Source organism: Podarcis melisellensis, assembly GCF_964234715.1.
Source record: "Podarcis melisellensis genome assembly, chromosome: 13".
In the NCBI taxonomy this organism is placed as follows: domain Eukaryota; kingdom Metazoa; phylum Chordata; class Lepidosauria; order Squamata; family Lacertidae; genus Podarcis; species Podarcis melisellensis.
This window is the reverse complement of record NC_138545.1, coordinates 37,827,274-37,853,800: the sequence shown is the minus strand read 5'-3', so window position 1 is coordinate 37,853,800 and position 26,527 is coordinate 37,827,274. Positions and strand designations below refer to the sequence as shown.

Here is a 26,527-nt window from a genome sequence, read left to right as displayed (position 1 = left end):
TTGCGGCAGGAAAACATTGGGCTGAGAAAGGGTTAAGCTGCCTATTCCCCCTATTACAGTATTTATCCAGGCAAAAATGTACACTGTCAAAGTTGAGATGATTTGCTAAAGGTCGTCATAGTACACGCATTTGTGTCCCACAGTTAGTTTACTCTAAACCACTAGACACTTTCCAAGAGGGCTCTGGAGTTCTGGCTCCCAGCTGTCGTATTTCTCTGCAGGAATTGAAATAGGGTGTATGTGTGGTGGCTGTTTAACTTTGCAGGGGGATTAGACCCATTACCCTTGATAAATGTGGACTCAGCTGTATGGCAGCATGTGGGAGAGGGAGCCATGACTATTTAGTTAGATATAACGGAAGAAGGTTAACTTAGAGTTATCTGTATTTACATCAAGGGTGTGGCATTTGTGGCCCTCCAGATGTTCTAAGACTACAACTCCCATCATCATTGACCATTGCCCATGCTTGCTTGGGGCTGATGGGAGTTAGAATCTGGCAGTATCTGGAGGGCCATAGGTTCCTCTTTCCTAACTTACGCTCTTCCTGTTTTCTTGTTGGAACATTGCACAACACAACAAATGAATTTCTCAAATGGAGTGTGCTCTTTTTTAGTCATGTGTCTGTTAGTTCTGGTCCTTCAACTGATCTAAGCAAATTCCTTCACATGATCAGGCAGAAGATGACTTATTTCAAAACATAAGACTCTGTTCAGTGATGAAACCTAACACTGAACTGTAGTTGCTGTGGTTGGAAGCATTTATTGATAAATTTGCATAAGGATTTATACCTTGGGGCAGTTTACTTCTAGTGTTTACACATCACTTGGGGCAGTTTACAACAATTAGTTGTACTGAAAGTTTAATTCCCAGTGAAATCTATGGGAGTTTGTAACTAACTTGTCCCATTGATTTTAATGGGACCCAAGTACAGCTAACTGAGTCTGGATCCAACTGATAGTACCAAATGATTTTTTTTCCTTTTCAACTAAAAAATGACAACACAACAGCCACATGTATTTTACCAGCTTAAAATGCAGCCAGGTTGTTCTTTTTCTCAATGCAGATCAAATTTAGCTGGGGTTTTTTTTGGGGGGGGGGGGACATATCTATATGCAGTATTTCATAAGAAATGACAGGATAGATATGGATTGTGGCTGACATTGTGCACACCACTTCCCAAATAATTGGTGGGAGCACACTGGATACAGAGTAAATGGGAGCGTGTACACAGCCTGAATCTTGACTAATTTGTCCACCTCCATCCTCTTTATAACCACTGTGCATCGTTCCTAAAAACTTTCTGCTCATACCTTGTAAATCCCCTTCCTCTCAGAGATAGCCTAGGCGCCCTAATTGGCTGTCCAGCAAGATTTCTCTGGCGCCTGCCTTCCTGCTGGTGTGACTGGCGTTAACCTGCTGCTGGCTCTGCAGCAGCGGCTGGCGGGGGGTGGGAGGGGGCATGAGCAGGTGGGCTGGATTAACACCCCTGGTGCTGTGTTCACTATCAAGGGATCCTGACAGCAGCAGGATGAGGGGAGGCAGCAGGAGATAATTGATGTGATGTTTCTAGCTTTAAAGGCCAAAAGGACCTGGCTTCTGAGGCCAAGAGGGGAATCCCTATGGGGCACACTGCCATGCAGAGCCCCCACTGCCCCTCCACATCATGGACTGCATCACACAGACACCCTCCCTTACCTGATACATGTTTCGGTGCAAGCATGGAAGCATCTACATCACCAATAGAAACACCTGCATCCTAATGCCGCCTTCCAATAACATTTTGCAAAGAGAAGCCATTTTCTTCTTTCAGAGCAACCAGTTCTCTTTGGGCCCTTTTAAAATTCTGGAACCTAAATTTAGGGAGTTTTACAATAAAGCTTGGTGTTTTGTACATTTCCCCAAACCCACTTGCAAGGAAGGAGTCGTCAAAATTGGCAGATGGGTGTAATGGGGCACTAACACTGCGATGTCTACTCGTAAGCAAGGCCCGTTAAGTGCAGTGGAACTTGCTCCCAGGTAATTGTGCTGTATAGGGTTGCAGCCTTTGTAGGCAGTAAGCCCCACTGAACTTAGCGGGGCTTCCTTTTGAATATACTTGCATAGGATTGTACTGAAAGGGACCTTCTTCCTCATATTGCCCCCATGGTTCAACAGCCCCCAGCCTCCTCTGTCCCTGGAGCCTGTGGACAGTAAGTCTCTAGCTACACTTCTCTTTGTCATCTCCTCTTTCCCCACTGCACGCCCCCTCCCTGCACCTTTCTCTCAGGCTCCAGTCTTCTCCATCTATACTTCTTTCAGGTCTCTCCTTCTCAGCACACTTATTATTTTCTTTGCATGAAGGCCCATAGCTTAGTGGTAGTTTCACATCTGCTTCAGGTTGCAGGTTCAATCCCTAGCATCTCCACATAGGACTAGGGGAGAACCCTGTCTAAAATGCCAGAGAGCCATTGCCAGGCATCAGAAAATATTATTGAGCTAGATGGACCAATTGTCCGACTTCATATAAGGCAGTTTCCTATGTTCCTATGATCTCTTCTTTCATTCACCCTTCCTCTGTGCTTCCTATGTTTAGCTCCCCCACCTCTTGGTCTTTATAATCTGTCTGATTAGCCAGCACCCCACCTCTGCTTTCTCCATCAGTCCTGAAGTGCCTAGTCAAACTGACTTTTCACATCCCTTGCAGAGCAGCTGCAATGTTTGAGAATATTCTGTTGCTGATACCAGCCCCCTCAGATGCTAAAATGCTGGTGGTCACCAGCTATATATGGTAGCTGAGCCAATCGTTTGCAAATGACAAAAAGTTTGTTTAGCCATGGAGATGAGATACCTGGTGCATAATGCAGCTCGGAAGGGTTTTTCTTCCCCTTCTGCCTGGTTTTTACTACATAAGTGTTTTTGCTTTTAAGTGATTAATTGAGAACTGATTACAGTTAACAATTCCATATTTCAGTGCGGTGAGGTTTTGACTCTTTTTAATAGAAGTAAGCATTCATTTCAATTACCCACACAAATTTTTGCTTTCTCTTCTGAGACAGCAGCTATGATTAAAACCTTTAAGCAAAATCCTGAACATCTCCACACCCATTTGTTTCTAGTCCTCATGGATTTCAAAGGAAAATCTAACCTAGAAATTAATGAATGTCTGGATAGGTGTTTGAGGCGTCTTGTGGAAGAAGAAGCCACTTAACCTACCTCACAAGGTCATTGTAGGGAATAACTGAGGAGGGGGTGAACTGTGTACTCTTTGGAGAAAAAGGTGGCATATAACTGCAATAAATAAGCTCATTTGCTTACCTGCTTAAGAGGGGTCCGCCAGGTGGAGATGGCGGTTGCCAACCCCGGTATTCAGAGATCTCCACGTGGTCACAACTGGACCCACACCAGTTGCAAAACGTGCCTGGCACCGGGGGAATTTTGAACACTGGCGAGGAGAGAGCTTAACCCCAAGTCCTGGTTTGAATGACATGCAAAGGCAAAACTTGCCTTAGCTAAGTGCAGCATTAAAAAGGTCTAGGGAGAAGCAAAGCAGCTAAGAGCTCCTCTCCAAGAGCCCACACAGTTGCACAGTCCCAGCAAGTGATAGTTTAACTTGCCGTGTTGTATGAACCAGGCCATTGCTGAACTGGATGAACCAGTGGTCAGACTTGGTATAAGGCGGCTGGCTTCCTTTATGTTCTATGTTTCCTTTTATTGACTATGACCTGCTTCACAACTGCAATAAGATCAAGTAAAAACAAAACACCAAAAAACCCCCATGATAAAACAGCATGTAAAGGTGTGAACCCAGCCAATGTATCCATCCCTTACACCTTATTCATATCCAAGAGGAATAACAGATATGCATTCTATTTTTTATCAGAAAAATATTTATTAAACAATCAACATTAACTTACACAACAATACAATATATACTCCACACATTGCAAAACTTACTACATACACCTACTTTACAGAAAATAAAATAAAGAGAAAGATAAAGATAAAAGATTATAATGAATAAAATAAAATAGTTTAAAATATTTTATAAATATTTTATAAATAAAATAAAAGCAGATATGCATTCTAGTCTCCTATGTATCTTCCCTTTTCCCTATCCTCACTCCTTTTCTTTCCTCTGGTCCCCATCTTTCTTATATTGCTGTGTACTTTAACACAAATGTATTCACACCACACATTAGTTTACCCCTCACAGAGCTACAATTCCTGGCACCTTTAACAAATCACAGTTCTCAGGATTCTCTGTGGGGAGCAACATGCTTTAAATGCACAGTGTGGATGTGACTAAAGGCTATGTACACACTATAATACCTTTAAAGCACATCCATAGCACATTCTTGCCATGAAAGAATTCTAGGCATGGCTGTTTGTTAAGAGTTGCTGGGAATTGTGACTCTGAGGGGTAACCTATGGTGCCCACAATTATTCAAGGCAAAGAATGTGCTTTGAACGTGGTTGTCATGCCTTGAGTGTGTCAATAACACCAACCTCTTTCAAAGGTTTCAGTGACATTTTAAATGTGGGGTAAGCTGTAACTGAGTTGCATCGTGAGCAATCATGTGACCACTTACTTTACTACAGGATGAACTGCAGGTTGAACAGACACATTTCACAGATGGTAGCTATCGCTCATGCAGCGCAATGCTATTGTGTCAACTTGGAAGTTAGCTCCACTCAGTTCTGTGGGGCTTAATTCTCCAGGTAAATGGGTTGCATCCAACTTTAGTCAATCTCAGAGCAGACCCATTTAAACTAATGGGCATGACTAAGTTAGTTTCAGGGACGCGGATGGCGCTGTAGTCTAAACCACTGAGCCTAGGGCTTGCCGATCAGGTCGGTGGTTCGAATTCCCACGAAGGGGCGAGTTGCCGTCGTTCAGTCCCAGCTCCCTCCGGTGGGAACAACATTTCCATGCACTGCTCTGGTTTTGCCAGAAGCGGCTTAGTCATGCTGGCCACATGACCTGGAAAAACCGTCTGCAGACAAACGTCAGCTCCCTCGGCCAGTAAAGCGAGATGAGCGCTGCAACCCCAGAGTCGTTCGCGACTTGAACTAACTGTCAGGGGTTCTTTACCTTTTTAAGTTAGTTTCATTAATTTCACTGGACGTACTCTGAGTAGGATACTTACTTGGATACAACCCAGTGTGTATACAATATAGCACCTTATATGAACAGGATGGAAAGAATAGCTAAATTGAAGTAGTTTTGCACACCCATTAAACTTAATGGACATGTCTCTAACTTAGGACCATTACTTTCAATGGGTCTACTCTTTGTATAAACTTTGTTTGGTAGAAAGTGGAAGACAGACTTCTTTAAAAATGCACGTTCTATTTTGTGTAGGTGTAGAGAAAATACAAATGACAGATATGGCAAATGCAAAAGAAAACCCCAGTCCAACAATTTAAGTATCACATGTGCAAACAATCAAGGGTTTTGGAGCCACATGGTGATCTTGGGCAATTTAAAGATCTGAATTTCAAGAAATGAACAAACTGAGTGTTGAGAGATGCTCATCATACACATATATGCATCTGGTAACTCAGAGGGCCCTGTCCACTCCCTGACTTATGCAGGGAGGGGCTAGATCCTGGTGGTAGAGCACATGCTTTTCATGCAGGGTGTCCCACAACCCATCCTGGCATCCCCAGTTAAAGGATATCAGGTGCCAGACCTTGGAGAACCCCATGGAGGCGGTGTTGGTAGAGCAGCTGTCTAAACTCGGGGGCTCAGGGTTGGGGTTCTTCTGGGTTTATGGACTGAACTGGGGGATAAAAAAACAGGCTTGTACAGTGCCTGGTGTGGTGGAAAAAACAGAGCAGGGGTTTAGGTGAGTTGTGGGGGTTGAGACTGTGCGATTGCTTGTAAGAACACATTGACCTGTTTGTATGTGGGTTTGGAAAATCAGAATACGACCACAGTCTCTTGGGAATTGAGCTGCAGGAAACCCAGAGACATTTACCCAGGCTGGGGTTGATCCAGACTATGTTAGTCAAGCTTGAGTCTGGTGATGGGGAGCCTGTGGCCTGCCAGATGTTTTTGGATTCCAATTCCCATCAGCATAGGGTTGATGGGAATTAGAGTCCAGCAACATCAAGAGAGCTGCAAGTTGCCCATCCCTGTCCCACTGAACTCAGTGGAGCATTGGACACGACAAGCTTCCCAATGTTTTCAATAAAACTAAAGTGCTACTAACTTAGTCTGGATCCAACCCAGTCTCTTTTAGAGTAGTTCTATCTCATAAGATTATTTTTACTTCATATATATTTATTATGCTTCCACATACCCTTCCTCCAAGCAGTGGTGGACCTTGGGGTCTCAAATTTCAGCGATGCCAAAATTCAATGCCCCCACTCCTCTTGCCTTCCACATCAATGTTGCGGTGCACCCAAGTCTCTGCACCCAGCACAACCAAACCAGTTGCTCCAAGGAGCTTAGGGCAGCATTCGTGGTTCTTTTCCCTCCTCCATTTTAGGTTCACAACAACCTCAAGAAGTAGGGAAGACTGAACACAAGTAATCAGTTCATATTTACTCAACCTGTTTAAAAAACGGAGTAGCAATTTGTTACTGATTTAGTCACAGTGTAATATAGTAAAGAGGGATGCGGGTGGTGCTGTGGGTTAAACCACAGAGCCTAGGACTTGCCGATCAGAAGGTTGGCTGTTCGAATCCCCGCGACGGAGTGAGCTCCCATTGCTCGGTCCCTGCTCCTGCCAACCTAGCAGTTCGAAAGCACATCAAAGTGCAAGTAGATAAATAGGTACCGCTCCGGCGGGAAGGTAAACGGCGTTTCCGTGTGCTGTTCTGGTTCGCCAGAAGCGGCTTAGTCCTGCTGGCCACATGACTGTACAACTGGACCTAATGGTCAGGGGTCCCTTTACCTTTAATGTAGCAAAATGTATCAAATACAGGCCTTTTGGAAGGGGGAAGAGGATTAGAACAAATATAAAATCATGATAAACTTTTAAAAACATCCGCAAGACTTTTCCTATTATTGACAGGGGGGAACTGCGTGTGAGTGTGATATCTTAAAGTTTGTAAAGTTCCAGAAGTCTTCTGTTACTGTTTTATGTAGTATGGGATCAGCCCTACAAAATGTAAGTAGCTTGAGCGAAGGGACGGGGACAAGAGGTGTAAGTTATACTTAAAAAGTAGTGTTTCATAACTGCTTGAACCAAAGCCCTCTCCCGCAAATTTAATATAGGGTTCTCTGTGTTCCCATTGTGAGACTCCTTCTCCTGTAGGGGCACACAGAGCCTGGAGGTGGCTGTTTTCCTTCCACAAGACACAGTTAACCCTTATACAGGTCACTCACAAGATATTCCTTTCACAGTCTTAAGCCCAGCACCCCCCCCATCCCCTCGGAAACTGAGAAGCTGACATATCTGTGGCGTTTGTTGTCTTATTTTGGTCACCACCACTGTCTAGAAAGCCATCAACACCACAGGCTAATTACTTGGAACTATATTCAGCAGAGCCGTTTTATGTAATGGCCTGATGGCAGCCGGCGGGGGTTAAACTAAGGCACAGTTATTGCTGCGCCAAGCTAGTTCCCTTGAGTAGGAGTTTCCCACACCCCTAATATACACACATATACACATAGCTAACTGAAGAGCAATGTATATTTAGTTGTTAAGATGAACCTGAGCAGGACCAAAACAGTTGTTTTGAGCCACTCAAACGAAAATAAGGGCATAGTAAATTTAGCAAGCTCATACCTAAAACCAGTCCAATTACCATTTACTGGTGTGTGATTAACGTTTAAAAGCATCCCTAAAACTCAAATGTTGAGGTTGGGGATCTGGAATTGAAAATTCTGCTCAATTTGATTTTTTGTTTCAGTTCTATGGCTATGTACACACCATACATTTAAAGCACATGACCCACCAATAAATCCTGGGAACTGTAGTTTATCCCCTCACAGAACTAGTAATTTTAATGGATCTTATGTATAGTTTTAATTCTATTAATGTTTAATTCTTTTTAATGATGGTTTCCCTCCCCCTCCCCAATGTTTTAGCTGTTTCTACTTTATCTGTAGGTTGCCTTGAGTCCCAGTCAAGAGAAAAGGTGGGATATAAATATAATAATAATAATTCCAACCACCATTAACAAACTACAGTTCCCAGGATTCATGGGAGGAAGTCATGTGCTTTCAATGTGTTTTCTGTGTACAGTGTGTACATTCCTCTGTTGCATCCCTTGCTTCTCTGATTTTGTGCCATGATAAGGCTTGTGCCAATGGCCTCAGTTTGGATTGCTATTTGGTTAATTGTTTATTGAACATTCATCCTGATTTGTTTGCAGTGAGATTAGAGAAAGTTGGCTATTTATTGAGCATTCATTCTGATTTGTTTACGGGGAAGTTAGATGATACTGTGTCAAAGCCACTGTTGTCCCACAATTTCCAGTGCATTCCCCCATCATTGCTCTTATCACAAAAAGTCCAGTCTCTTGAGGAAACAGGTTTGCTGCACAAGACCTCCCAATCAACTATAATTTCGCAACTGAATTTACCTGGATGTGATTGAATACTACTTGAAAATGGTGATAATCTGGAAGTCTCCTTAGTTTATTTCCCCTCTTTTCTCGTGAGGCCATGATGACCTCTGAAACGTGAAGAACTTCCATATGTTTGAGGCTAAAGTTGCTTCCTAGATGACCTGTTTAATCAAGCCTTCATCCTGATTTGTTTGCAGAAAGTTTGTGTTAGGAGATGACGTGATGTCAGCTATTTATTGAGCATTCATTCAGTTTTGTCTGTGGAAAAGTTAGGCAACATTGCAACAAGCAAATGTTATCCCACACTCTCCAGTACATTTCCTTATCACTTTCCTTCCAGCAAAAAGTCTGATTTGGGGGGAAGAGGAAGAGGTTTTGTTGCGGAAGAGCTGCAATTCAACTTTAATCGCTGAATCTGAATGTGCTGATAGGCAATTGAATCTCATCCCAAAATGCTGACAGTCTGGAAGCGCCTTCAGTTTCACCCTCCTCTCACCTTGGCTGAAGTACCCTTTTTCCAGATCTGGAAGGAGCTTTGTGAATTACCCTTTTCATGTTGTAACTATTGACTTAAACAGTCAAGAGCCTAGGAAGACAATATTTAATGTCTTAAGTACTCTGAGGCCAGTTCGAGGACGCCCTCAGCATTAAATACTCAACAGACTTTTCTCTGTCACATAATAAGCTCTGAAAAATCCCTATCCCTTGTTCCCAGAGGGGTTTTCAACTGTTTTCATTAGTTTGCTTTTTAAGGTGAAGGATCAATATTATATGGCTGTTTAAAATAAATGTTTTTTAAGTGCAGGCAGCACACCTCAGACATGAAGGGAACCAGCCTGCAGCTTGCTGGTGTGATTATAGGGCAAACTAGATCAGCCCTACAGTTCAGAAAGGTGAGGCAGCCCACCTATGGCACCATTTAAATGACATCAGATTGCTGCATGCACACCATACCTTTCAAGTACATCATTCCCCCCCTCCCTTGAATTCAGCACACCACAAAAGCTGTAAAATTAATGTCTGTGATACACCTCTGTTGATCTTAACCTCTGAGAGCATCTGTAGGGAAGGAGGCGGTCATTCAGATATTTGGGACCTAAGTCACCCAGAGTTTTAAACACTAGGGGGAGCACCTTAAATCAGGCCCAGAAATACTGTACACAATTTCTGCACTCTGGTTATATAGAAATATGTGCATTGCAATCAATGAGAGGCTAAATACAGTGGAACTCCCCCGGTGGAGTAACAAGCTACACATCTGCAGTTTGAATCACTGGAAATCAGTAGGATCAATATGTCTGCGTAATCTCATAATGGCTGCAGGATTTGATCCTCTACATGAGGCCTAGCACAGATTATTTGTTTTATTTAAGCCTAAAGCCTGTGCCTTCTAAAGAGTGAGAATGGACAATAAAATTGCAGAACAAAGGCAACTTCAGTCCTGTTTCCTCCAGGGCAAATGTGGGTAGGATGCTTGTGTCACTTAATTAATTTCCTGTTGGACCAAAAATGGTGTGAATTGGGACAGTACCAGGCTGTTGCCAAGCCTCCCAAGTATTAGCTGCATGTACCCCCTGCCCTCCAACACACTGGTGCCTCCTTCCCAAAGCCCAGGAACCTCATGCGCATGATGTCAGAATGTTGGGACATCACATGTGCAACTCATTGCCCTCACAAACTGGCACCTCTGGCCCTAACTGTTCCCCTACGAAAAATTTCACCGCATGCCCCTGATTAAGCTGTAACTGGGCTTTCTCTCTCCACCTTTAGGATTCCCTCCAAAAGGTTTTTTGTACTTTTGCAAACTGCTGAGATGCCCTAAGCTGGTTGATGTCTCCCTCTTGCATGGAGGTGGTGCTGTTTCGGATGGATAAGGATCTAGCTTGGAGAATATTTTCGCTATTAGTATGTAGGATGTGCTATGGGTTTTAGAGAGTGGTCTCTAAAGGCAAATGATGCAGTTCCCTCTGTAGACCAGAGTGAAGTAAATCTGAGGCCTCCCAATAGCTGGATTAGAGATTGCTTGACAGCTGAACTGATTCCACTCTGAGCTGTCCGGAGAACAGTAGGCACTAAGGAATCGACACAGGTTGCGTGGAAAATGCAGGATTTCTATGGAGACTGCCGGGGTTCTCTCCGCCACAAATGTAAAGAAGCCTTGCTTGCATTTAAGCCAGTGTCAAGCAACTAAGTTCTATTCAGGGGAGGCCCTTTGAAATGAATGGATGCATGGTAGTCATGTTCATTAAAACATGCTCTGCGCATGCCTAACATTGAATGCAGCTCTTAAGTATGCTCTCTACACATGGGCATCAGACAGACTGACCTAGTCCAGGGGCTATTCTGAGTCCAAACAGATCTGAGACAGAATTCCCATTAACCCACTACACACCTCACTTGCTTGCAAAGCAAACAAGTCCTTCTTACATAGTGAACAGGAGTCAAAATTAGCGAGCCAGGAAATTAGAGCTGACCAGAGGACAGAGCTGGGAGGGGTGTTTGACCTTGACATTCGGCTTTTCTCCAGACTTTAGAAACAGCTTTCATTCTCCCTGAGAATATATAGGCCAAGCTGGTATGTGTCCCTGCTCCCAATGGGCAATATATACATTTTTATATGACCCTTCTCTCCCTACCCCACTGTGGATCCATGTGGTTCCCCCAAAGAACCCCCCCAAAGTAGATTACTTGCTCCCACAAAGGATCATGGGAACTGTAATTTACCCCTCACAGTGCTGCAATTCCCAGCAATCTAAATAAGCTACAACTCCCAGGTTTCTTTGAGAGAAACCATGTGCTTTAAATGTATAGTGTGTATGCAGCCCAAGTCACAGAATCATAGAGTTTCAGAAGGGGTCTAAATCATAAAGTTTTAGATGGGACTGTTGAGGCCATCTACACTAGTCCCATGCTCAATTCAGGATTTACATTGTAAGATGCAGCTATTTATCTTCTGCTTAAATACCTCCAGTAAAGCAGATCTCACCATTTCCAAAGGCAGTTTGTCCCACTGTCAAACAGCTCTTACCATAAGGAATGTTCTACTAATGCTTAGCCAAAATCTGTTTCTTTGCAGTTTCCACAAGTTTGTTCCCATCTGCTGTCTGACAGCTCTTTGGATATTTGAAGACAGTTACCCTGTGGCTACATACAGACTGTATCTTTAAAACGCATTCAAAGTACATTTGTGCCCCCCCCCCCGAATTCTGGGTACTGTAGTTTGCGCTTCACAGAATTACAATTCCCAGCAACTCTTAACAAACTGTTGGGCAGGGTGTGTGTGTGTTCTGAACATGTTTTAAAGGAATAGCGACACAGCCAGAATTTTCTCTTCACTGAGCTGAATGTACCCAGAACTTTCATTCTGTTCTTCACAGGTTCCCTCAAATTGCTTTGATTCCCTCAAATTGCTTGTTTCCAGTGAGGATGGGAAATGGCCAGCTGTGGAAACAGAATGGGAGACCTGAGTTGCTTAACAGAACTCACTTGCCAACTTATAAAGGATAAAAATAAATAGCTCTTCCATCTTTCTCATTTTCTTGTATATGTATATCAGTAAAGGAATGTACCGTTTCTGTATACTGCATAGCTTTTTAATTCCAAAGCATTAGAAACAAAATACCATCCATTCAGAACAAAATGTGCTGTTCATTCAACTTAATTCAATTGAAGCATTCAGAGTGAACAGTAATAAAATAATATTTAACACCAGTATACAGCTTGTAAGTGTTCAAAGTGCTTCCTGTGTGTATCTAGCTACAATTCTTACCATAACCCTTTAAGCCAGGCATGCCAGTATTATTGTCTTCCACATTGCAGATGTAAAGGCTGAGAATGTGGCTTGCCTATGGGTTTGTGTCGGCAAATGGGTGGCGCTGTGGGTTAAACCACAGAGCCTGGGACTTGCTGATCAGAAGGTCGGCAGTTCGAATCCCCACGACGGGGTGAGATCCCATTGCTCGGTCCCAGCTTCTGCCAACCTAGCAGTTCAAAAGCACATCAAAGTGCAAGTAGATAAATAGGTACCGCTCCGGCGGGAAGGTAAACGGCGTTTCCGTGCGCTGCTCTGGTTCGCCAGAAGCAGCTTAGTCATGCTGACCACATGACCCAGAAGCTGTACGCCGGCTCCCTCGGCCAGTAAAGCGAGATGAGCACTGCAACCCCAGAGTCGGTCATGAGTGGACCTAGTGGTCAGGGGTCCCTTTACCTTTACCTATGGGTTCGTGTCAGTAGCAAGATTCCAACCAGGGACCTGCAGTTAGAATGAATCTGCCCATTCTGGCTTCCCATTTTCCTATCTTCCACATTTGTTTGATATTCACATTTTTGTATTAAATTTTGCCTGATGTACACCTTTAAGCAAACATTCTTGTATTTCTTTTCACTAACATATGAATTTTTATGCACACTATTTGGTTGAAGAAGTGCAATGCAAAATTCAAAGAAGTGCAAATTTCAAAAGGTACCTTTGGTTTTGGTTTGCATATGAGAAGGTGCCAGTTAAATGATAGGTAAAGGGACCCCTGACCATTAGGTCCAGTCATGACAGACTCTGGGGTTGCGGTGCTTATCTCGCTTTATTGGCCGAGGGAGCCGGCGTACAGCTTCCGGGTCATGTGGCCACCATGACCATGCCGCTTCTGGCGAACCAGAGCAGCACACGGAAACACCGTTTACCTCCCCGCTGGAGCGGTACCTATTTATCTACTTGCACTTTGACGTGCTTTCGAACTGCTAGGTTGGCAGGAGCAGGGACCGAGCAACGGGAGCTCACCCTTTTGTGGGGATTTGAACTGCCAACCTTCTGATCGGCAAGTCCTAGGCTCTGTAGTTTAACCCACAGCGCCACCCTAGTTAATTGATAGGCTTGCATTAAAATCTGAACAGAATTCCCCTTCCCCTTCCCTCCTTCCTGATTCACAGCCAAGTCTCTTAGCTACTATACTCTGTCATCTCTCCATGTATGAATGAGCACCTCACAGTGATGGCCTGTAAACCACCAAACTCTGTATCATGCACATGCCTACCTCTCTTCCCGGTTTCCCCATTATTCTGAACAACCAAGAAGAGGTCATCTGCAGGACGGGGTGTGTAGGATGTCATGGAGTACAATGTGAAAGCACAGCCTGAGCTGCTCTCTGTGGTGCAAAAATTGTGCAACTGTGGTGTCATGTACAGAACAGGAATTATAAGGGGGGGAAGTTGAGGAAGTCTTTTGGGAAAAGTGAGAACTTCTCAGTTGCTGCATACAGACCATGCATTTAAAGCACACACATTCCAAGCGCCCTGGGAACTGTAGTTTGATAAGGGTGCTGTGAATTGCAGCTATGTGAGGGGAACTACAGTTTCCAGGATCTTTGGGGGGGGGGGGAGGTCATGAGCTATAAATATATGATGCGTACTTAGCCAGTGTTGATATTGTGGATTATGAAGCATTCAGTGGAATGTAGTTTCTAAACTAGGAAAAGAAGGCAGGATAGCAGGGAGCAGTGACACAATTAAATCTGCTGAGCAAAGGTTTTTGGTTTTTTTTTTAGTGTTCTAGACCTAGCTCCACATTTTTCATTCCTCCTGCTTTTGTTCCTTTCCGCTTTCCCTATTTTTATAGGTCAAAGTCGCTCTTTTTTGCTGCCACCACCCAAAGTCAGCTTGCGCCTGTTGCTTTCCTCCTCCTGCCGAAGTAGCTTTGGATGGTTTCCAAGTAAAATAATAATGAACAACAACAGTAGATTTCTTACCTGCCCTTCGTCATGAGGTCCAAGAGTAATTTCAAAAATACAATTTAACACAGTTAAAATGGATTTCGATCAAGATAACGAAGTAGGGCCTAAAGTATTGTTACACCTTGTGCCAATAAAGGCTAGTAGTAGTAGTAAGTATTGTTACACGCCACCCTCAATCTCTGAGCAGTTTGAGATTCCAGGGAGTTTCAAGCATACTTACAAGGGTCTCTGTTTCCTTTTGGACAATGAGGCACAGCAGAGACTATGGTGTCTTTATGTTATATGTTTCATTTACCCATATATACAACCTGAACCTGCCATAGAGAGGCTCAGAGCATCAGCATTCCATGCAGGTCCTGCTTCTCCCCTAGCCACAGCAGCATTATTGCTCTGTGCCCTGCAGCTTGCCTCGCTTCCAAAGTCACATCCCAGCCTACTCTCCTCCCTAACCTAAGCAATGGCCTCTTTTAACAGAGGCCCCACTTCCTTTGATCTTCTTGTGTGAACGACCCATTACCCCAGGCTATCATCTCAAGCTTATTACTTTCTAACACATGTTTAAAATTAAGAGATTGGTGAGGTGTCTAATACACAGTTTAGGAAGTTACGGTAACTTCATTAGTCTTGCACATATGCTAATTAAAGGATTGGAAGCTTGTGGTACACATGGATCTATGCTAAAGACATGCATGGATCTATCCTAAAGAAACATGAGTCTGGCTATTTCCCAGTTTTAGTACTCCAAGCCTTAATTAAACTCTAGCACATGGGTAGGCAAACTAAGGCCCGGGAGCCAGATCTGGTCCAATCCCCTTCTAAATTCAGCCTGCGGACAGTCTAGGAATCAGCATGTTTTTACATGAGTAGAATGTGCCCATTTATTTAAAATGCATCTCTGGGTTATTTGTGGGGCATAGGAATTCATTCATTTCTCCCCCCCCCCCAAAAAAAAAATATAGTCCAGCCCCCCACAAAGTCTGAGGGACAGTGGACCGGCCCCCTGCTGAAAAAGTTTGCTGACCCCTGCTCTAGCACCTACAAATCTGTAACAATATATATCTCGGCAGAGGGCTTTCTCAGTAGTGGTGCCTGTGCTGTGAAACGCCCTCCCATCAGATGTCAAGGAAATAAACAACTATCTGACTTTTAGAAGGCATCTGAAGGCAATTCTGTTTAGGGAAGTTTTTAATGTTCGATGTTTTATTATGTTTTTAATAATCTGTTGGGAGCTGCCCAGAATGGCTGGGGAAACCCAGCCAGATGGGCAGGGTATAAATAATAATAATAATTATTATTATTATTATTATTATTACTACTACTACTACTACTTGAGTACATGGGCATAGCCAGGGGTGGGGGGAAGCTGCTCCCCCAATCAAGTAAATCAATTAAAAAAAACTAACTGAGGTTCTACCCCCCTAACATAAATCCTGGCTATGCCCATGTTCAGGTGCCAAAAAGCAAGGTAAAGAGGTGTGTCTTCAGCAGATGATGGAAACTATACAAGGAAGGTCCAGATGCACCTCTGTGGAGAGGGAAATCCATAGCTTGGGGGCTACGAAAGAGTGCTCCCTCTTGGGCCACCAACCCCTGAACCTCTGAGGGTGGTGAAACTAGCAAATTGATCTTAACACCCAATAGTGCTGGAAGAAGGGAGACTTCCAGATATTTGGGGCCTAAGCCACTTAGGGCTTTAAAGTAGCAGGAGGTCACCTATGATACTTATGTGAAAGGATTTGCCTGGCACTAGCAAGACAGACCGTAGTTGTGGCACAACTGTGAATGCTTGTAGGCTTGCTCTGCGAACATGCTGCTGCCTCCCAGACAGCACAGCCTGTCAGGCAGAGGTAGGCAATGGGTGTTTTAGCCTGCAAATCCTATCACCCCTCACCATTGACCACGCTGGTTGGGGCTGATGGGTGCTGCAGTCCACCACTTTTGGAGAGCATCATGTTGGCTACACCTGCTGTAGTGTAAGATACAGCTTCCTTGGCACTCCCATCAGCATCCTTCAGTAGTACCATGGATAGATGCCCCATCTGCCCGAGTGGAGGACCGGCCACGGCCCTTGTGATGGAACTAGTGTGAATGCTATGGTAGTGATGTGAATTGTATGTATTAGCTGTGATTGTGTTAATGGAAAATGTGAAGAAGGCAGGAAGGCTTTGTTTCCATTTTCTGTGTTGGAGGAGGTGATGCAGTGGTCTTTGGGGAAAGGTTGGCAGAATGGCACAAAATATATCCAAGGATGCAAGTCCTTGCATCTTACTTTGAAGAGGTGGACTAAACACTTTCCCTTGACCCTAATGCTTTGTCCTATACAGATATTTTTTTGTTATAATTCTGTTGAAACAGAGTAAGAATTTCAAACAAAACCAAAATCAGGGGGGAAAAACACATATGAGCAGTATAGCTTGGTAATAAGCATCATATTTGAGTCCAGCATGACAGCCAAATTATTCGCTGTGCCGCAGATAGTTTTGTGAACTCTTTCAGGTTTAATAAGTCATATTAACACAATGATGCCTTAACGTCTCTCTCTTTCTCCCACCCCTTCCTGCTTTCCACAGATGGTTCATCACCGTTTGAACAGCAGCATAGTACATCACCTGCCACCACAAAAGTCCCATGCTGAAGACCCTTTCTTCATCGTTGAGACCATTTGCATCTGCTGGTTCTCCTTTGAGCTCCTCGTGCGGTTCATCGCCTGTCCCAGTAAGCCCGCCTTCTTCAAGAACGTCATGAACATGATTGATTTCGTGGCCATCATCCCTTACTTTGTAGCCCTCGGCACGGAGTTTGCCCGCCAGCGGGGTGTGGGCCAGCCTGCTATGTCTTTGGCAATCCTCAGGGTCATCCGGTTAGTGAGGGTCTTCAGGATCTTCAAGCTCTCCAGGCACTCCAAAGGCTTGCAGATCCTAGGACAGACACTCAAGGCCAGCATGAGGGAGCTTGGCTTGCTCATCTTCTTCCTCTTCATTGGAGTCATCCTGTTCTCCAGCTCTGTCTACTTTGCCGAAGCTGACCACGAAGGCACAAGCTTCACCAGCATCCCTGCGGCCTTCTGGTGGGCCGTGGTCAGCATGACAACCGTGGGGTACGGCGACATGTACCCTGAGACTGTAGGTGGCAAAATTGTAGGCTCCCTGTGTGCCATCGCTGGAGTGCTCACCATCTCCCTCCCGGTGCCTGTCATTGTCTCCAACTTCAGCTATTTCTACCACCGTGAGACAGAGTGCGAGGAGACAGGGCAGTACATTCACATTACCACCTGCCCATACACCCCGCCGCCCTCCCCTGCCCCTGCCGCTATCCGGGAGAGAGCCCACCTCAAGGAGAAGCATCACCATGGGGATACCCCCCATACTGTGCCCAATTCGGAACTGCTAGACGGCGTGGTGCCTATGGGCAACTCGGAAAACCCCAGCAAACGTCTCGTAACCCAAGTGTGACCCACCTTACCTATCCAAGTGACCGATCCCCACACCCCGACCTGACTTAGCCCTGCACCTCATTGTCTTAACTGGAAGGCTCTGCAAAAGCAAAACCCAAAATACCAATTAGCCCAAACGCCAGCCTCTGGTTTGGCTTTCGAAGCCAAAGACAGTACATTGGGTACAGAGAGAACCTTTCGCATCACTTTTAGAGAGGAGACTGGAGGAGAAAGACAGCTGTGATTAAATTTGGGATGGGGCAAGTCACAGTGGGTTGCCGGCGGAGCACATGGCAGGACAGAAAATAAGGGGGCATCACGTGAACTCGGTCGCAAGGAGACAGTTAGACAAACAGACACACCCTTTTGCTCTGCTCCTTGCTTGGTTGGCTGAGGGCACAGTCCATCCAGGAAGAAACAGTCCCTCCTGCCCTCCTCTGCTCCTTTTTACTCCCCTCTCCCTCTGCCTTGTCACACGCCGTCTACCCTTCTGTGAGTCAAAGAGGCCCTGGCATGAAGATGCCTCCATGAAATCACAGCAATGCGTTCTTGGGTTACATCTGTTGGAGTGCACAGTGGAACATACCCAGAGTGACCCAGTCCCAAATAGCAAGAGCGGGGAATAAATAAGGGAACGCCATCAGCCACCCGCTTCTGAATCAGGGTATCATAGGGAACACTGTTAGCGCATTGAGGCGGGGGGACTGTAAATACATCTCCAGGATACAACTGGCAGCAGCAAAGGAGTTGTCAGCATCCATCTGTCCCTCTTTATAGGATCCCCTTTCATTAGGTGGCTATATTTCATTTTGCTGACAATCCACAGTGAAAGGGATAGGGGCAGACACATGTTAATTTCTTAGGCTACAGCAAAGGTGTAATTCTTACATAACTCTTGTTTTGTTGTGAGCATAGCTCACTGGTAGAGCATCTGCCTTGCATGCAGATCCTATGGCAGCTCTCCCTTTTCTTCCAAGACTCAGCCCCAAACCATTCTTCCATTTATTACAAGGTGGTAAATGCCAAGCCTGTCCTCTTCTGCTTCTGTGTCCCTCCCAAGAGGGCAGTTGAGTGCAGCACAACCAAACCTTTTGCCCCATCTCTAGGACTGACTCCCTACTGATCATTAGGGCAAGGCAGCCTAGATCGTGCTTCAAATTTTGGTGATACCCATGAAAGGGCAGCAGCTGATCAGTTACTGAGTTCAGGGGTGGCCCGCTAGATGCTGTTAAACTACAACTCCCATCAGCCCCAGCTAGAACAGTCAATGGGCCAAGGAGAACCACAGGGCAGCCATCTTGATTTAGATAGCATTAAATGTTTAACACTAAGGAAAGGGGGAGAGTGAAGAATACTGCTTGAACATTCTGCTTCTGGCACCAGAATGCCTTAAGCTTAGAATTCTGCCTCCTACTGAGTCAAACCATTGGTTCATCTAGTTCAGTACAATCTGCCCTGACTGGCAGTGGCTCTCCCAGGAAATCTTACATAACTAGCAGGTAGAAATCGCAGGTAGAAATCTTCCCAGCCTTACTTTGAGACACCAGGGGTTGAAACTGGGACCATCTGCATTCAAAGCAGTTGCTCTACCACTGAGCTACAGCCTTCCCACCTGCATAACTCAAAAGGGGATTGCCTTATTGCTCCCTCTGAGTTGACCCTTCTTCTCAGCCCAGTCACAATTCTCTGGCATCCTTGGGCAAAAAACCACCTTCCGTTAAGTCATTTTCAAATCCACTCAAGCCGCAGCATGGCCCTCTTCCACCCCAGTCTGGCTAGCTACAAAACACTTAGCCACGTGAGCTCAGTTTGGTCTTCTGCCAGCTGAAGAGCACCCTTCACTCCCTCCAGGGAATTTCTGCTCTGATAAGTGATGTCTCTTTCAAAGTCAACCCCTATGATCTAGCCTGAGATATTTGCGCAGGAGGGGACAGCGAAGCGTTTCTCAAAAGTCTTAACCCAGCAAGTATCCAGCAAACGATCCCTACTCTCCCAGCCACCTTTCTTGTCTTAATATGCATCGTTTCCTGCTCCATTGGTCTTACAGGCTGGGTAGAGCGAGACCTAAGGGGAAGTTTACATTCATTCATCCACAGTGACATTTTCGCCCTGTCTGGCTGCAGAGAGAATGCGGAGCAGAAATGCTTTACAAATGAAGAAGAAATCCATAGCTACTTGGGCTTCATTAGGATGTGCGTAAGACTTATGCCGTAAGAGAATAAAAGCTACTGTGTGAGTAATGTGTGTGAGTAAGCTGAAGGTGTCTGGGTAGAAATGAAGAGCAGTGCAATTACCTAAGAAAAGGGTGATTGTGGTACCTATGAATAAAAGGGTAGCTACAGTTATGCCAATACTGCCTCCCCACCCCCACTTCTTCAATCAGATTTTGGTTTGCAAGGTAATTGTAAGTTATGTCAGAGTGTTAACTTACATTGTAAACCACAGCGGATGAAGATTGTAACTGGTGTGCAGGGACAAGACAGGACCCTGTGATCATTCAGGTGGCGTTCCGTCCATGCAAGTATGGCTCTAGCAGAGCTCCGCTGGGTAAGATCAAAAGCCCATCTAATCCAGCATCATATTTCCCACAATGGCCAGATAGACAACTCTGGGAAGCCTACAAGCAGTTGTAATCCTAGCAGTGGCACACTGCCATGGTCTTCAGCAGCACACTGCCTCACTTGATGCTGCAAGCAGCCATTGTGACCAGCAGCCACGGACAGAATTGCCCTCTACGAATAACTTAGGCCCATTTACTTCAGCGAGTCTACTCTAGGTAATACTTAGTTGTGCACCATCCACTTTTATCTTGGGGCAATGTGGATTAATGCCACAAATTACGTACTGCACAAAGTTACTGCTTCCTTTTTGCCTATGGTCAAATCTCCTGCCGAATGGTTTCAGTGGCATGCCCTGGGTTCCAGTTTTATGAGAAGGGAGAGAGAAAAATTATTTCCACATTCTCCAAACTGTGCATGTGCACTTATTACAACGAAACTAGGTGTCAGGATATGTACACATTAGCAGCTTGAAATGCAGGGATGTCACCCCTTCCCATTAGTGTTTCAAGTCCCTTTTTTTACATTGCTTTACACATCAGAGAGAGGAAGAGGGATGTTTTTCACCCAGAGCACATTACCTGATTTGATCTCCAGTTCGCTGAAGCTGATATCTGTGCATGTGCTGACATCTGCACAGGCATGATAGCTGGTCTCCAAAGTATACAACCTCACCTTCGCTGCAGCTTTTATTTTCTAATTAGATGGAAGCTGGTTTTATAGAATCGTAGAACTGTAGAGTTGTAAGCGAGCCCAAAGGGTCATGTAGTCCAACCCCTTGCAATGCAGGAATCACAGCTAAATAATCCCTGACAGATGGTTAGCCAATCTCTATTTAAAACCTCTAGTGAAGTCCTCCACCTTCCAAGGTAGTCTGTTCCACTGTCAAACAGCTCTTATCATCAGGGAAAGCACCTCACAGAGGACCGTTTTTCAAGAATGCAGGCTACATAGTCATTGCAGTCCTGTACTGAGTCTCGAACCATTGGTGGGAGCACACCGGAACTGGAGTGAATGGAGTAAACTCCCATTTATTTTGCACCCAGCGTGCTCCCACTGCTGGTTTGGGAAGCAGTGTACTGTACAACATTAGCAGCAATCCTTATCTATCCCATAATTCCTTATGAAATACTGTGTTTTGATGCTTCCCCACCCCACCCTCCCAAACTGCAGCTTCAATCCGAATTGAGAAAAGAAAGCTGCATTTTAAGCCAGTGTATACAGCTAAGAAGAAAAAAATTTGACTCTTATTTAGGTTGTCCCCTTCTTTTCTGATTGCTGCTCTGTGCCTTTAACAGTGGAGGAATTTTATAGCTGCACACTAGGCAAACCTTCAATCTCATAGTGGCTGCATTGTAGCTGTTTAACAACCAGGACCACAAATATAGGTGGCAACCATCTCTGGAACAGCTGTGACCTCGCATGTATGCTGCATTTTTCAAACATCCGAGTAGCATGTAATTTCTCTGTGTAATCCAGTAACCGCAGTGTGATTTGTGTACAGAATAGCTGCACTGTCGTTGCTAACCAAACTTGCGCTGGCTGCGTTGCTGTTGATATTCAGTTACCTTGCAATTATTACTCTGCTGTTGTGGACACACAAGTCACTGTTTAAAGAACAGATACATTTCAGAAGTTATAGAAGCAGGGGCTTGTTATTGTGTGGATCCAGACAGCTGGAACCCACGTGGAAACTGTTGCATAAGTTTATCATGTAGAAAAGTGGTCATCTGTTGCCCTCAGAAACATGCTTTCCCATACACATTTTCCTTGCCTGTGCAGAAGATAGACTTGCTTTCCCCTTAAGAGCTAGTTTTCTACGGGCAGATTACAACCCCGTCTTAGGGGAATGTTCAGAGATGCTGCTCTTCTCTTGCAATCTTGTCCAGGAAAGGCTACCATGTGATTCCACTGCATGAGTAGCTCAGTTCAAAGTGTTCCATTACCATTGCAGAACTGCAATTATGGTGAATTTTATAAATGCCTTATGTGTACCTGCACAAAAACAGCATCAGAGATGGGCGCTGTCATGTTAAAAGTAAAAATGACATGTAAATTGCTGAGAATGACTCTCTGAATTGGTGCTACTGTTGAGTGCATAGTGTAGTAAATAAGAGCGACAGCCATTCTCTCCCCACCCACACCCACCCCGTTGAGGTAATGGGTCTTTAACAGCTGCATCACAGGTAGAAATCCCACAGCCAAAGCTGCACCTGTTAAAAGATACAGTGAAAAGGGCCTCCGATGACATGCGCAGGGTCTGGGTCGGTTCATCTGGGGAGAGGCAATCCTTAAGGTATTAAAGTCCTGAGTTGTGTAAGTTGCCAGAGTTGCTGTTAGTTTAGGGTTACCAGACATCCCTGCTTCATGGGGACAGTCCCCGGATTTGCAAATCTGTCCCCGGGAAAGGTGGCAGTGGCAGCCTCAGCAGCCCAGAGCCAACCTGGTAGCACAGTTGACTCTGGCTAGCTTCAGGAGCTGCTTGCTGCCATGGCACCTGCCATTTTTCCTTGCTAGAAGTCCCCATATGATGTGTCATGTGCACAACACATCATATGGGGACTTCCAGCGAGGAAAAATAGCGGGTGCCATAGCAGTGAGCAGCTCCTGATGCCAGCCAGAGGCAACTGCGCTACCAGGCAGGCTCTGGGCTGCTGATTGCCACTGCTGCCACCACTGCCGAAGGGGAACCGGGGACATCCAGTGTATAGATCTCCTGTCCCCTTCCCCCTTTGTTTTGACTGAGCAGGAGAGGTTCGGGAGTTGCGGGCAGGCGGCCATTGCCCAGTTTTTTTTAAAACTCTGCACATTTATATTTCACAGGGTGTGAAAAAAGGGCTTTGCACCTTGCCTGGCAGAGAAACCGCACGCCTTGTGCCCCTCCTGGGCAACGGCCGCCCGATCAGTCAAAGGGGGAAGGGGGCAGGAGATCAGGGGAGGCTTGGCAGTTATGGGCACGCAGCGCACCATTCCCCAGTTTTTAAAAAACTATGCATTTATGTTTCACAGGGTGCAAAAGAAGGGCTTTGCACCTTTATACAATATGCATGTGTGTTTGGGCCCAGGGTCTTTTGCCTCACCATCCCCACTACTGACTCCCTGTTGCTACTCAGCTTAAAAAAAAAAGTGTCCCCGGATTCTTTGAAAAAAATCTGCTAACCATATGTTAGTTGCTAGTGCTATTCATACATCGTAACTGTTGTGCATGGAACAGTAATATGCATGTGATTCACTCCATAGTGCAGGGATAGTGAAACACTGTGCCCCACCAGATGTTATTAGACTCCAATTCCCATCAACCCCAGCCAGCCTGGGATGATGGGAGTTGTAGTCCAATAAGTTATGGAGAGCAACTGGTTCCTCACGCCTCCCATAGCAGCACCATTAAGGCTGCAGTGGTACACATGCTTCCAGGACACATGCTTCCCAGTGAGCCCAGTGGGACATATTTCTGAGTAAACATGGAAATGATTGGGCGGTGGGGGTGGGAATGCTTCAGAGTAAGAGATTGGCAGTTTGGTTGTTCTCAGCTATGTAGCAGCTATACCTGCTGGGGATTGTCCACACACAAGGATTAACTGTGGAACTATGCTGTGAAGCATCTCCCATGACAGCTAATTTGTTAAATGTGAACTATACATAGCAATTGCTCGATTCTGTGATACAATACCCCATCATATTTCAGAGGCGGGGTTTAATATACCTTTGGCAAGGAGGTCTTCTGACCTTCTCCATACATGGAATCTCCCCATCCTTGTCTTGAAACCTCGGAAGAAAGGGGGCTTCAAGTGGACACCAACCGATGTTTTGCCTCTGATGCCATCACACCTTTCAGCAGTGGCACAAGGTCTGCTCTCTGATAATGCCTCTACCCCATATTGTGGAAGTGGAAACGCTTCCTAGTTCCTCCAGCTTGATCGGCCCCTTGCAAAGATAATAGCCAAGTGAATGAACCTCAGGTGCTGATGCCTATCTGACTTACTAGCCCCATGGTTGCTCACCAGAAATTCTGTCGCCTTCCAGCGGAAGTTAAGTTGGGCCTCTATCAAAGAAACCATCTTCCTATGTACATAGGCAACTGGCTTCTGTCAGCAATGACAGGCTCACGATGAGGCCATTTCTTCTGGGGGAATATTTGGACACGTTTCAACATTTGGAGAAGTTGCCGATTTGCTTGCCAAGTGCCGTTTTGAAAAACTCACAATTGACGTTCAAGAGGACTCTCAACCAGACGTCACACACTGATGAATCCAGTGACTGACACAATGGATTACTGGGATTCTGGATTTCCACCTGATGTAAGAGGTTGTGTTTTTTACAGAACACTGCTTTTGCTTTTCACTATAGAGAACTCTCTCTCTCACACACATAGAAGAACTTCCCAGCTGCCATCTTGTATGTTGCCGTGAAGAGAAAAGGTCTCTCATCCCGTTTTATTTATGTACAATAAAGTACACGGCACTTGTTATTTGTTGAGAACAGAGAAGAGTTTTCTATTTCCCTTCCCCAACGGGGATCCTCTTCAGATTGTGTCAACAAAACCCAGGATGAGGTAAAGAGGCTTTTGATTAGCTCAGGAGCAACCCAGAATGAACCTCCTGCTAGCCCCTCCTCTCAGCTTCTCCCTCATGGTACATAAGCCTAGCTCCATCCCTGTCTTGGGAGGCCCAGTCATCACCTCTGGCCCGCTGAGGTGGCAAAGTTTAAATATAGGCTTCCAGAATAGCCTGGATTCCAACTAGGCTCAGGCAACAAAAAAATTGGCTGGACAAGCAAGACTTTAGGGGAGCGGAACACTCTTTTTTAAAAAGGCATAATGCGGGATGACATCTCTGAGGGAGAGGGCGTCCCCTTGTGGAAACCAGTTGCCAAGATGAAGCCTTGGCAAGAGGTTACCTTGGACCAAATCCTAGAGAGGGAAAGGCTGCATTATTCAGCTAAAATGAGTCCGGCTCGGCTAGCACATAGAAAGCAATGTATGTGGCGACAGAAGAGTTTGAAATTTTGCACTGTAAAGCTTCAGGGTGCATGCACACACACAAAATGAATTCTCCTCCCCTCTGTACAGATTTACAAGAAAACAGACATACCGCCATCATTGTTGTTGGTATGTTTAGGGCTTTTGGACAAGGTTTCAAGTTTGGATGGATGTCTGACAATACAGGCAGAGGGCCTTCTCGGTACTGGCGCCTGCCCTGTGGAACGCCCTCCCATCAGATATCAAGGAAATAAGCAGCTATCTTATTTTTTAAAGACATCTGAAGGCAGCCCTGTTTAGGGAAGTTTTTAATATTTAATGCTGTATTGTTTTTAACACTCGATTGGGAGCCGCCCAGAGTGGCTGGGGAGGCTCAGCCAGATGGGCGGGGTATAAATTATTTTATTTATTATTATTATTATTATTATTATTATTATTATTATTATTATTATTATTATTATATTTTACATGCACCACCACCTACCATCACAGAATTCCTTCGATCTGTCCCCTTTTGTCTGTAGCATCTAGGGATAGAAGAGGAGTAGTACCTGCTCCAAAATTTAAGATCTGCAGAACGGGGCCTTTTTCCAAGTGCCCTCTCGAAGAACCCAAGAAGAACTCTGCTGGATCAAGCCAGTGGCTCATTTGTCCAGCATCCTATTCTCACAGTGGCCAGCCAGATGCCTGTGGGAAGCCCGTAAGCAGGACCTGAGAACAAGACCCCTCTCCCCTCCTGCTGTTCCCAGCAGAACCACTACTGCTGTGGAGGCACAGCAAAATAGCCATGGTGGCTAGAAGCCATTGATAGTCTTAAGGTAAAGGTAAAGGGACCCCTGACCATTAGGTCCAATCGTGACTGACTCTGGGGTTGCGGTGCTCCTCTCGCTTTATTGGCCGAGGGAGCCGGTGTACAGCTTCCAGGTCATGTGGCCAGCATGACTAAGCCGCTTCTGGCGAACCAGAGCAGCGCACGGAAACACCGTTGACATGCTTTCGAACTACTAGGTTAGCAGGAGCTGGGACAGAGCAACGGGAGCTCACCCTGTCGTGGGGATTCTAACCGCCGACCTACTGATCGGGAGGTCCTAGGCTCTGTGGTTTAACCCACAGCGCCACCCGCGTCCCTCTTGATAGTCTTAACCCTCCATAAATTTGGCCGTGTGTACACATTAGCAGCCTAAAATGCAAGGAGGTCATTTTCCTCGCTGCATTTTGAACCACATTTATACAATACTGTACACAACCAGAGAAGGGGCAGGGAAGTTTTGAAGGGAGCCTAAGAACAGAGGAAGGGCAACAATTTCTATGGGGCAGACAATGGTGGCGCCCT

General features: G+C 45.3%; 1 protein-coding gene across 1 annotated transcript in view; it reads left to right on the top strand.

Moving 5' to 3' along the window:
- The window catches only part of KCNA7 (potassium voltage-gated channel subfamily A member 7), a 29,440-nt gene extending 4,756 nt beyond the window's left edge, over positions 1-24,684 (top strand). The window contains exon 2 of the mRNA XM_081884184.1: positions 16,796-24,684. Coding sequence (XP_081740310.1) covers positions 16,796-17,677 — 882 coding nt within the window. The 3' untranslated portion in view covers positions 17,678-24,684. The remainder of the gene's footprint in view (positions 1-16,795) is intronic.
- Positions 24,685-26,527: the final 1,843 nt, after the last annotated feature.